The sequence below is a fragment of the Onychomys torridus genome, chromosome 1 (genome assembly GCF_903995425.1).
Source record: "Onychomys torridus chromosome 1, mOncTor1.1, whole genome shotgun sequence".
NCBI lineage: Eukaryota > Metazoa > Chordata > Mammalia > Rodentia > Cricetidae > Onychomys > Onychomys torridus.
In genome coordinates, this window is record NC_050443.1 from 47,590,437 (window position 1) to 47,603,087 (window position 12,651).

At 41.8% G+C, this 12,651-nt stretch overlaps 1 protein-coding gene across 9 annotated transcripts in view; it reads right to left on the reverse strand.

The window, feature by feature from the left end:
• Positions 1 to 425: 425 nt before the first annotated feature.
• The window catches only part of Mef2a (myocyte enhancer factor 2A), a 127,300-nt gene continuing 115,074 nt past the window's right edge, over positions 426 to 12,651 (reverse strand). For 2 of the 9 annotated variants that reach the window (XM_036184970.1, XM_036184998.1), the window contains exons 9-12: positions 12,556 to 12,579; positions 8,938 to 9,064; positions 5,994 to 6,120; positions 426 to 4,485 (exon numbers count right to left, since the gene is read on the reverse strand). In XM_036184970.1, the coding sequence (XP_036040863.1) occupies positions 4,116 to 4,485; positions 5,994 to 6,120; positions 8,938 to 9,064; positions 12,556 to 12,579 (648 nt within the window). In that variant the 3' untranslated portion in view covers positions 426 to 4,115. The remainder of the gene's footprint in view (positions 4,486 to 5,993; positions 6,121 to 8,937; positions 9,065 to 12,555; positions 12,580 to 12,651) is intronic. The other 7 variants (XM_036184980.1, XM_036185006.1, XM_036185015.1 and 4 more) reach the window with 4 other exon arrangements.

Genomic DNA, 12,651 nt, shown 5'->3' on the forward strand with positions numbered 1-12,651 from the left:
CCTGGCTCAGTTATGATCAGAAAGATGACTAGTGGGAAGGCCCTATGGGTGTGCTGTAACAGACTGCTATCTCAACTCCAAGTACAGCTGTCTCTTGCTGCCTAGACCTCAGTGTTGTGTGTGTTATCTGGACAAAACGCATCTCACACCATAAACCTTAAGGATAAAAGGGGTATAATAGGAAGAGCTACGCCCACCCCTCCACACTTTGGGGTACCTTGAGAGTAGAGTAATTCTTGGAGAACGAATGGGTTTAACTGAGCTGCAACCTAGCCAGGCTGAAACTGGGGAACAGATGGCTGGATGCTTCCAACAGGCTCCAGGGCTGTCTAGATGCCTGCCACAAGGTGAGCCTGGGGAGCAGGGCTGCCTGGTGGCCAAGCCAGCACTTCCCGTTCCTCCAGGCAAACATGACAGAGTCTGAGTGTGTGGTCAAAGCCAGGCCATCTTTACTGGAGTGAGTGCAAGAGACAAACAGCGTACAGCGACCTCTAGCATTGTCTTCACCGTTTGATAAAAACTTCACTATAATATTTATTGTATAATGAAGAAAAACAACACATTCAGGGAAAAATTGAGATTAACTTATTTTTCTTAAAAGGTTCATCTCAAGGATGGCAACAAAGTCCAGCTTGTGCCGCCAAACGGTTTTACATGATCAAACCGTGTACAGCTTGTGTGAACTGTTGACTACAAACATTTACCAAATACATAAATCTCTTTTTAAAAAAGCCATTTTAAATATAGCAAAGCAGTGTCTTCTTGCACAGCAAAGTGAAGAAAGTTTCTACAGAGAAATAAAAGTTTTACATTTGTAAAGTCTTTTTCACATTCTAATCATCTAGCTTTTTATGATCCAATGCCAGGAGTTTTCAGGTTCCGTATTTACTATGTATTTCTTGTGCGCGTGATGGTTAATACAGAAATTATGTTAATACATTATTAGTCGTCTTTACAGTTGAAAGGAAATGGTGAAACATGTATTGTTCTTTTAGAACAAACCCCTGATTTAGTTTTATAACACAATGGATGTAATTAGGGCTCAAAGGATGGAGTTTTGACTGGGACCACCTGTGTTCACACAATGGTGACGCTCTCTCAGTGTAGACCACTTAGAGTTCTGAGGAAGTACAGCTGGTGGGAACTTCCTATGTCCAGTGCAACTTAAGCTTTTTTTGTTTTTGTTTTTAATAATAAAATACGTATCTGAGGGGTAAAATTCTCCTGTGATGGCGTCTTATACAAAACACATGAGTCTCGAAGGGTAAGAAAGTCAGTTGGAAAGCAACACCATCAGGTTAGCGTCCTCCTCTCTCTAGGCTGGCTCCCACCGAGAGCTGTGGATGTGGATGTGTTCACACATGAGTGTCTGGGTGAAGGATGTCAAGCCCACACGCTCCAAATCACATTGGGCATATGGGAAAAGATTAACAGTCAGATATCTAGTTCCTGAAAACAGAATACATTGTGACTTGGTCAGTGTAATTGAAATACAAACTCCGAGCCTTGTGTAGTATCATTTTAGAAAACAGTAGTTGTACTGACTATAACCCTGCATAGAAAGAAAGACTACTGAGATACAGTCAGACAAGCCATCTCATAAGGCACACAAGAAAACAGACAGTAAATGTGACTGTGTTAACTCCTATTCCAATATACAGCGGAAGCTCATGAACACGCATAAAAAATAACCAAAGGGTCACTTAACACTTTCAAAGCTATAAATGGTTTACAAAGTGGTAAGTGTTATCTTGGAAATTCAGTGTCGGGAGACTGTCTTGTTTTAATTGGGTATGACCTTATGAAAAATGTGCCTGTATGTCAACTCAGTACATTTCAAGAAGAAAATCTAATCTTTTCCGAGTAAGAGCCAAATGTTCAGACTACAGAGAGGAGACAAAACATCACCCTCGCTTTTTTGGCTTCCACTACCCTGTGCACCCAGACTGTCAGTGAAGTGCTCTCCCCTGCACAGCCTGTGCTCACCATGGTACACGTACCTAATCCCTCTGTGCCAGTCAGGAAGCCTGGCGGGTGGGCTGTCATAACGGCAGATGAGGAGACATTGAAAGGATCATAATTTAGGGGGAAAAGAAAATGTAAGTAAAAACTGCAGGTAGCTGCTTAACATTGTTCAATATAAAATAGCAGCCATTTTAAAACCCTTTGAAAGATTTTTCAGGAAAAGGAGTATTTAAAAATCTAGGATAAAAGATATACAGGACTTTGAATTTTGTTCATGGCACAAGCCCAGTAAACGGATGACCTTGCTATCACCAACGAGTTGTCTCCCTGTAAGTAAGGCCTTGCTCGAAATCCCAGCTGAGGGTGGCACCGGTTTCCGTCAGGACAGCAAGAACCATGGGCGGATCCGCACTGTTAGAGCTGCTCCCTACATGAGCACGCCTTTCCATGGGGCAGCTAAAACCCTAGTGGGTTCTGTGACCAGCTCCATCATTCTATCTTTAGAGTCAGGAGAAAAAGATCCCTTTCCCCACAAGTATTTCCCTAATTATTTACCACTTATAAAACCTTTGTGCTCATCTACTATTTTGCCATTTTCTCTAATATTACTTAAATTAGGTCATCTTTCTACTGTTCTTTTTTCCTCACAAAAGGCAAGTTTTAAATAATGCCTTATAAAATCTCTTACAACACATTTTATATTTATGCAGGATGAACTTAACACCAATTTTTTGCCACTTTGCTACTTATGTACACATATAAAATATATAATGATGCTCACCCCATACAGCACAAAGATTACAGCAGAACATCACACATTCACCACCAGTGAGGGAACCCTTACACAATCCTCTGAAAAACTGGGCTAATAATTAAAATCCAAAGTACAGTATATTTAACAAAATAGTAAATATTAAACAGTGAATACTCTACTTAAGGACTTCGCCTTTCCCCCCAAATTGGCGGCAATCCACAAAAATATACTTTATAATCTGGTGACCATACAATACATAGGTACTTACATCAAAGGTGATAATATATTTAAGATGCTATATACACAAAGAGTTTGGCTCAACTTTTAATTTACATATAGAATAAGTGTTCATGGCTTTTTTTTTCCAAGGTTCTGTTTGCAAGATATTTTTGTTTTTTTCTCCCCTCTTAAAATAAAACTAAAAAGTTAAAACAAGATAAAGCTATTCTCTAAAAAAAAAGTTACAACATACAGCTTTGGCTTATATAAATAATTCAGCAGAATGTGTTCAAAAGTAGTGGATATAATTTTATATATAGTCATCAATTCATTAAGGGTGTTTTCTTTCATATAAAATATACATGACCTAAAATCAGCTTCTTTAATTTTTAAAGATATGAATGTAAAAGAAACTTCTGACATATTCCAATTATAACTTAATATATTAATTTTATTTTGTTAATGCTCTATATTTCTAGGCTAGTATTTCTGAGTATTTCATGCGTGTTTTCTATTCTCTCTTTTTATTAGCTAAAGATCACTTCTTTGACCCAATACATTTTTTTTGCACGTGCAAAACAGTTATGTGTGGGGCTTGTGTTTATGGTTTGTCTGTTACTATCATCAGCCCTTTCCCATGCACCTTTGCAATAGACCCATGCCAGGTTGCGTTATTGATATAAATGACATTTTATGTACAGTATTGCTTTCTTGGTTCCTGCTTTTCTACTGCTCTGTTCTACAAAGCATTTTTTTTCTGAAGTAACTACAGTCACCGCACAGTTAAATAAAACAAACAGGGGGCCCCCTAGGTTTCTGCAGGCTAATGTGGAAGAATTATATATGGGTACACGTTTCTCTGCAAAAACTGTTTATCTTAGGAAACAAGTAGTCCAAGGAAGTGCCAGACTGGTCTGTGCCTACAGGGTGCTGCTTTGTCTGCCATGTGGACACACATCTGCGGACCTACAAGGAGTTTGCAGTAAGTGCCTGATTCTGTGTATGCAATACACACCCACACATACACACACTCACGCCACATACATATATATGTAAAGGGATATATATGTATGTATGTACATATAAATATATTGAACTCATGTCCTTATTCACCAATTTAAGATATGTAGGGCAGTTCACTGCAGTAACACAAAGAACAAACATGAACCAGGAAGCCTTAGGTCACCCATGTGTCCATCCTCATGCGTTTTACAGAGGGGCTTTCTCTGTCCTCAGTATTTGGGGGTCGGCCAAGCACAACTGGAGAATGAAAGTCGCCCCGTGGATCCTCCCGGTCACTGCCATCGTAGGAGCTGCTCGAGCTGCTCAGACTGTCCACAGGGGAGCGCCCCATTTCCTGCCGGGGTTGGGGTTGTGGAGGTTGTGGAGGCGGCGGTGGCTGCTGCTGCTGCTGCTGCTGTGGCTGCTGCTGGAAGCCTGACGGGGTCATGCGATCCCGGGGAGGTGAAATTGGCTCTGATTTAATGTTGATGTTCTGGTTGGTGTTAATGGACAAATTCGAACCCTGAGATAACTGCCCTCCAGCTCTGTAGAAGAACAACAGAGGTGAGATGGTGTGGTAGTACATCTGCATAACCCATAGCACAGCTCAGCAGACACTGAGACCCCACACTTCTGCAGTTTTAGTGTCTGATGCTGCCTAAAGAGAGAACAATACAGACTTCAATTCTGTTCCCTGTCTCCCTTTCCTGAGTATCTTCTCTGCTGGGGCCCTGTGACAGGCACATCTCATCTCCTCACAACAGCCAGGAGATGTAAATTGAATCATCCTTGTTTTCCACAGAGCAAATAGCTTCAGAAAGGCAAGGAACTTGCTTGGGGTAGTAAGGGAGGCAGGACTTTCCCTCTATATCTAAGCTTGAAGCCGTTTCCACTTATCTCCTGGGCTTATTACTTATTTGTGTTGTGTCATTGTGTCTCCCTATGTTGCCCAGGGATGGTCCTCAATTCCTGAGCAGCTGGGACTATAGGTAGCACCAAATGTCCAGCTTTTGGGTACTTTTTTTTTTTTTTTTTTTTGGTTTTTCAAGACAGAGTTTCTCTGTGTAGTTTTGGTGCCTGTCCTGGATCTCGCTCTGTAGACCAGGCTGGCCTCAAACTTACAGAGATCCGCCTGGCTCTGCCTCTCGAGGGCTGGGATTAAAGGCGTGCGCCACCACAGCCCGGCTAGGTCTACCATTATTTAACACTTCCATTCAGAACAGTTCTAAGGCTTCAATAGCTTCAATACAGGCAAACCATTTCCCTAAGGTATTTGGCACTTTCCCCTGTAACACAATTCTCCAGAGCACTGCTGGCTGGAATCCACATGTGGGGTTCTTTCACCATCCAAAAGAAAAGAGCTGCTGGCTCTTGGCAAGGTGGGCAGGGCGCTAAGGTATCCCCATCCTGATTAGGTGCAAAGCAGACAGCTGGTGCTATGCTGCCCCCCTTCTGGATGCTCTCTTGTACTAGTTCCTTCTAATGTTTAGGGAGTCCGGTCTTTTCTGGGCACCACCATAAATCCTCCTTGCCTCACACTCTGCCCATAAGGAACATTTCCTTTATGAATGAGGCAGTTTGTGTACGGGGCCAGAAACAATCAAAGGAGTCCTGTGGCACGTGATTCATACATACGGTATTCAGTACTACTTTTCCTCTACTAAGTTCTAAGGAGAAAGTAAAAGACACAGCCTTTCTTCAGGGAGCAGACTCAGGTGATTCTGGGAAGCAATGGCTTATTCATCTGAGAGTGAGTGAGGCGAGGCACACACAAGTGCATCTGGGCCTTGTGAATCCCTTGATACCACGTGACACTCTATGTTTAAAGGGAAAGTTCTGCTCCCCAAATCCCTTCAAGGAATACCGGGTTTGCTCAGCATCCATTATACTCTCTAGAGCTGTGTTAGGGAAATACTTTCTCCAAACACTTGTGTCTACATAGACGGGAATCAGGCAGGGTTGTTCATGACAGCCTGCAAAGCTAAAGACTCCCAGTGACAGAAGGAGTGTGCAGGCCATATGCAAAAGCTCAGGGAGAGCTCCAGTTACTCACACTAGAGAGCTGAGGGCTGCTTGTCCAAGATGGTGCTGCTGCCAGGCTGAAGCTTGCCCCAGAGAGAGCATTCCAGGGGAGGTGAAACCTTGCAGGGCCGACAGGTCAGCGCTGGTCAGTGAGTAATCTACAAAAGGAAGTTCCTATTACCACAAGCCAGTCATGCTGGAGTGTTCCTCTCCAGTTATTTTTCTGGATGAGTATGCCTGTCCCCTGGGACAAAGAGATACACTGGACTGAACCTGGATAATTACATCTTGATTCTGAGTAGGACAGTAAAGACAAGCTGTCTTATGTGCCAAGCTTAGAACAAAGACATTGAACTTACACCATGACACAATGAACTACATTTGTTTGCATGGCTCCCTGACTGCACACATCACCTCAAATTCATGACTATCTTTCTATGACACACAAGTCCTTTTCTGCCAGTGACCAGTCATAACTGCTGTGACCAAGGTTTAGGACAGTGGATCCTGCTTATATGGAGAGACTCCCACTCATCATTAACACTTGGATCTCCACCCAGTTTAGAGGAAAGGTGACAGAGACTTCTACTTTTAACTCTCTTCTCATGTCTCAAGAAAGGTGTTTAAAGCAGTTGGTCTTGCTACTGAATTAACATTTTTTTTAAGGAAAAAAAGACTGAATTGAGACAGTGCAGTTGGCACTTAGGTTTCTAGGTGACTAATCTTTCACATTTGACATGCCCAGAAAGTCTCAGCCATCCCCACAGAGGCTGGGGTGGCTGTCACACTGGTGCCTGCCCTAGGGACACGGCTGGTCCACAACTCTCTTTCCAGCCACCCGTCTGACACACCCCACTTGGCCATCTTCTTAATTTTGGCTCTCGGAAAGCTGCCCTTCCTCTCCTGGCCACCTGCACTAGCACCCCGCGGCACGCGCACTTGTGCTGACCCAGTGCTGGTGTGCCTTCCTTGCTGTCCTCTCACTCCACCCGTCAACTACTCAGTCTGATCTGCTCCAGCTCGGCAGGGCTCCAGTGTGTTCCCACTGCTCTAGCCCAGGCACCAACAAACTATTACTTGGACTACCTCTCCAGACTTACTGCATTCAGTTAAAAAACAAGATTTGTGCACGTGTGTCTGTGCACATGAGTAAAAGGTCCCACGCAGGCCAGAAGAGGGTGCTGGACTTGCAGGAGCTGGAGTTAAGGCAAGTGGGAAACCATCTGACATGGTGCTGGGGTCCAAACCTGAGTCCTTTGCAAGAGTAGCACCAAGTCTTAACCACAGAATCATCTCCTACAAACAACCACTGGAGCCAAAATGACATTTCTGAAAACAACAAATATGACTGTACACTCCTTGATAAAATCTTTTTTCTGGCTTCCCAATGCTCCCAAGACAACCTGAACAATCTGTAACATATCCAACAAATCCCCCACTTCTTCTGCTCAACTCTAACTGGCCTGGCTTGTGCCACTGCCTTGATCTCCTAGTGGACTCAGGCCTGGGTCTCTGCTGACACAAGAGGACAGGTCTTTCCCAGTGCTGCTTGTCTCTCTCTCTTCCAGAACTGAGCTCCACTACTGACTACATGCTCTGTTACAGTGCCTGCTATGGAACCTGCCACCCATGTTCAATACATATCTGTAGAACACATTCAATAATCCTGACACTGGCAGTGATGTTACTGATGGGGATGAGGAAGTGTCTGTGGGATTCAGACTATTTTACTTTTATTTTAAAAAGAGGCTCATTCATTCATTTCTTTATTTACTGCCTGGGATGTGGCCTTGACACTAAGTTACAGTGCCAATCAACTATGTAAAGTGCCTGCTCATCCAGGTAGTGCCACACAGCAGTTTCAGAGCTGGGGCCAAAGCACTTAAGCCTGTAGTCTAAAATTAGGAGCACTCTGCCACAGTCCACTTAGCAGCATCACAAAAGAGTGACTTCTGTGCACTGCAGTCTCTGGACAACCGACAAGGTGGAACCTACTGCTTTCCCAGAGCCACAGGTATTTGGCTCAGCTGGGGAGAAAGTGAAACCACATGTGCCTGTGTCTGCCTTAGAATGGTAAGCCAACAGGGAACCAACTGCACACCGGTTCTCCATGTGGTCTATTTGGCTAATAGTGCCCCTCCCCCATCACTGTGACACTCCTGAACTGTCACATCAGCCCTCTGTCTTAAGAGTATTTTAAGATGGAAAGTCTCAAAACAAAACAACAAACCGAATGAAAGCCTATCCTCAGCAGCAGAGTGACTGGCAGTGAGAAGTGAAGAAGGAGATCATTTCCCTCCACAGGTACAAAAACACAGACCAAACCAGTGGCTACGGAGGAAAACCATCTTGCCTAGCACAGCCAAGCACCGGCCACACCCTAAGAGACTTCTGCCCTTCCCAAAGCATGGTTACAGCATAAAGACTAACCATCTGATTTCCAAAGTGTGGAAGAACAGATACTGTACAATAAAAGACGACATGAAGATAGTGAGCAATTGGCTCCTACCATCCTTGGTTGAATGCGTGCCACACTTAACAAAAGCTACTTGCTTCTTTGTCAAAAAGCAGTAAAAGGCCAGGCATGGCCCAGCACTTTGAGACACAGACAGGTGGATCTCTATGAATGAGACCAACCTGGTCCAGGGCTGTTTCATTAAAAAAAAAAAAAAAATCAAAAAAAAACAAACAACCCTGTCTCAAAAAGTAAATAAAAGCAAGCAAATAAACAAAACAAAACAGAAGACTGCAAACCGAAACAAGACAAAAGCAGAAGTTGGAGAAATAACTTACATCTATTACCAACTCATTTTATGTAATTTTGTAAAGGTTTAGCATTCTAAAAACATGTATTCAATTTAAAACAAAAAACCCAGAAATAATATTATCAATAGGCATGCTTAAAAAATTAAACAAGTACACCTGTTTAGAAAATGGTAAGCAGAGAGTCCTGGAGAGGCCCAGAGATGGCTCACCAGTGTTGTAGGCTGTCGGCATTGCTGAGTACACCAGGCCTTGTGGAGGCAAGCTGGGAGTTGTCACGGACACTACAGGGGTGGCGAGAGGCTGAGTGGGTTGAGAACTGCTTATCCTCTGGGCATTCTGTGAGAGATCAGAAAGAAGAGTAAGTGTAATTATGTGGTATTTATGTTCAGACTGAACATTTTAAAAATAACTTTCAATTTAAATGTGACACTTTTCACAGTTTTATGTGAATGCCATTAAATCCTGACGCAGTGATGATATAAAAATCTTAAAGATACTAATGGGAATAACTAAATATTTAATTTTAAGAGATGTTTTTATAGTAACTATTTATTTCCCCCCTTAAAAAACACAGCATATTAATGCCAGATGCATCGTCTTAATATAGAAATCTATCTTATAAGCAGTAACACTTTTATGTGTTAGTTTAATGAGGACTTGATGTCATTGCAAGTATTGTCAGGTTCATTAAATGAAGTCTGTGAAGGTTTTAAATGGCTGATGACAGCCAAAGTCATTTGAATACATGAGAACATAAGTCTAAGAGTACAGGAATCAAGACTACCTCCTTCATAGTCCTTATACACTAATGTTTTAGGTTGTGGCTTATCCACTCAATGTGTCCCAGTTTCCCCTTGGCTCACCCTGTAGGGACCTAGGTCTTTATAGCACATTCGGGTCTGTATAGTCCTGGTCTTCCAGTTTTTTTGAAAGGAAAGGCTTTAAGTTTTGTTGTTGTTGTTTTTTTTCCCAGAGCTGAGGACCGAACACAGGGCCTTGCATTGCTAGGCAAGCGCTCTACCACTGAGCTCAATCCCCAACCCCAGTTTTAACTTTTTAATAATATACCTTTCAAAGGGCTATGAATGGAGTACTATTAAATATTTACTGACTATCTGTATGTATCTACATAGTAATATCGTAGCCGGGGTGGGAATAAAAAAAAAAAGTCAATTATTCTTCTTATTTTTTGAGACAGGGTCTGTGTAGCCCTGGCTAGCCTGAAACTTGCTATCTAGACCAGACTGGCCTTGAACTCACAGAGATCCACCTGCCTCTGCCTCCTGACTGTGGGTATTAGAGGTCTGCCTATTAAAGACCTGGCCAAAAAAGAGTCAAATCTTAAATGACGAAGCGATTTTAGGACAGTCCCTGTCTTCCATGATTAGGAGTATGAATGAGTCAATTTTTCTTCACACTGACCTAAAGTTGACATTTTCCAAAATCAGGGCTCAGAAGTCACTCCACAGTTTCTAGACAAGTGACATCTGTTTTACGAATGAAGTTATGGCCTGATGACTGATATTTTCATAACAGTGAAAGTATCGCAGAGTGTCCATGGGTTCTAAGAGCCCGGAGGAAACTAGATCTCCTCTACCACTAATTTCTGAAAGCTGTAAGATGAATGAAGGCCTTTGGCTAAATGTGAATCTAAAAGGTGATCTTTTGAGAAGAATCTAGACTCCACAGTTCTTTCATGTCAGTCTGCATTTTTATACATCTTCTCAAAGGACATCTGAAACACTGCAGAATGTGTGGGTATACTGCCCGGGTTTTAGTCAATGATTCACCCCTTCTTATGCCTAGAGAAAGCTCACTTCACTGCTCGACTCCTTCAATTGCTAACAGAGGGAAGGGAGGCATATTCGTCCCGCCTGGCTTCCAGTACTCCTGCTGACAATCAAAGGAGTATCAGAAAGGAGCCCAAGACAGCATTCTTACTGTCCTCAGACACTTCCTGTGAAGTGTACAGTAAATATATTTACATTCCTCTGACCCACAGCCATCCCACTGAATCTGTAATGAGGTAAAGTGATTCCACAAGTACAAGGCCAGAAAAGTCCTCAACATGGGTATGGGAGCTTCACTTTCCCTTCACTTTGGATCAGAGCCATCAAACGATTATTTTAGGGCACAAACAGTTTGAGTAACTTTCCAAGTTCTAGTGAACTGAATTTCTGGTTCTGCTTTGCATTTTCGATTGATTTAAATTTTAGAGTCTGAATCAACTTAAACTTTACGAAATGTGAATGACTAGTTTCTAGTGATCTTTGTTATTTTCATAATTTCTACCTTTGAACACACTCAAACTATCTGAGATTCTGCAGCTACGTTACTTGAAGGAAGTAGGAAGTCATACACTGGCATACATTGTTATGACAGGTGGAGACACTTTTAGTGTCAACATCAAGTCAACAAATTCAAAGGGTTGGGAAGGGATTTACTCTGGACTTAATTCAGTCTCAAACCAAACTAGGTGAAAAAGCACAGTGTTGAGATGGTGTGGTGTGGGCTATCCCACTCTAGGTTCATCTTCACGGCAACCTTGGTAGGACACTCCATTTCTACTGCTTCTGCCCACCACATCTCTGCAGCAATGTATTCCATGAAGAAGTGACTTTCAGAACCACTAGAGGGCAGCACAGTGCTAGATAATTAAGGAAAGCATTTAGGACAACTGTTTAAGGTTAAACAGTGGGGTATAGTATAAGATAAATTATTTCAGTTTGAACCATAATGCAACCATTAATGGTATCCTTAACCAAAGAATTTTCCTCCAAAGACATTCACTGTATAATCAATCTAGCATTACATTTATAGCTAATCAGTGTATTTCAGATGCCAATGCAAAATGACATCCAAAACAAGCAAGCAAGCACAGAGCAAATAAAAGACCATCTCTTATTTTAAGAGTAGAGAACAGATAACCTCATGTGAAAAGAAAACAAACTGTGCAAAACACACCAGCATGCATAAACATGTAATAATAAGTACATGAAACCAACAGATGCCTTTAGACCCCATGCTCTCATGCACTCCTAACCCATGCTAGAACCTGAACACTTACAAGTTTTCATTCCCCTTAGACTAGTCATATAATTAGCAACTGACTTGGAATGCATATGACATCTGTTAAGTTTGGGTTTTAGTTCCCAACAAAGAGCTAAGTTACTTTTAGTCAAATTTATTTTCCAGAGAAAAAGACAAAAGAAATTATTTGTTTTGGAAAAAAAGGTAAAGGTTGCTTTTAAGAACCAAATATCTTCTGATAAAAAGTAAATTTGTATAGGTTCAATTACAGATATTTCCTTCCGTAAACAGGGAACCCCCTTGTGGTTCAGACTGTCTCATGCAGGATGAAATAATTCCAACTCTGAAAAAGGTGACCTCACCAAAAATGATGTAATCTTTTTGAAAGAAAGAAACATAACACACATTCAGTGTTACAATCTGAGGGACTCTGAGGGTGAAGTCATTTTCTAAAAATACTTAAATAATCTAGAGAGCCACATAAGGTATTTTGTGTATTTTCTTATAAGAAAAAGCTTGGAGTGTCTTGTGCTCATGGGCAGCTATTGTTTTTACAGGCTATTTCAATATGTCTCCCCCTAACCCCCAAATAAAACTCAACAATATATACAACAATAAACAAAAACTAGGGGCCAGTGGTACCAGTAGATGACTTTCTTAAGTCAAAATGTTTGAATAGTGGGAAACAAATAGAAAAATACCTGTGTAACAAAGGAACACTGGTTAGATTAAAACATTTAAAATAATTAGTACTTTTTCTATATTTTTCAACTCCTTTCAAGCAGGAAACCACTCACCAACTCCAATTCCTCTTCCTCCGACTGTACTCAGCACATAAGAGGGATAAGAGAGTTAACTAAGACTGTTGGTACTTGCAACAAGTTCTTTAGAAA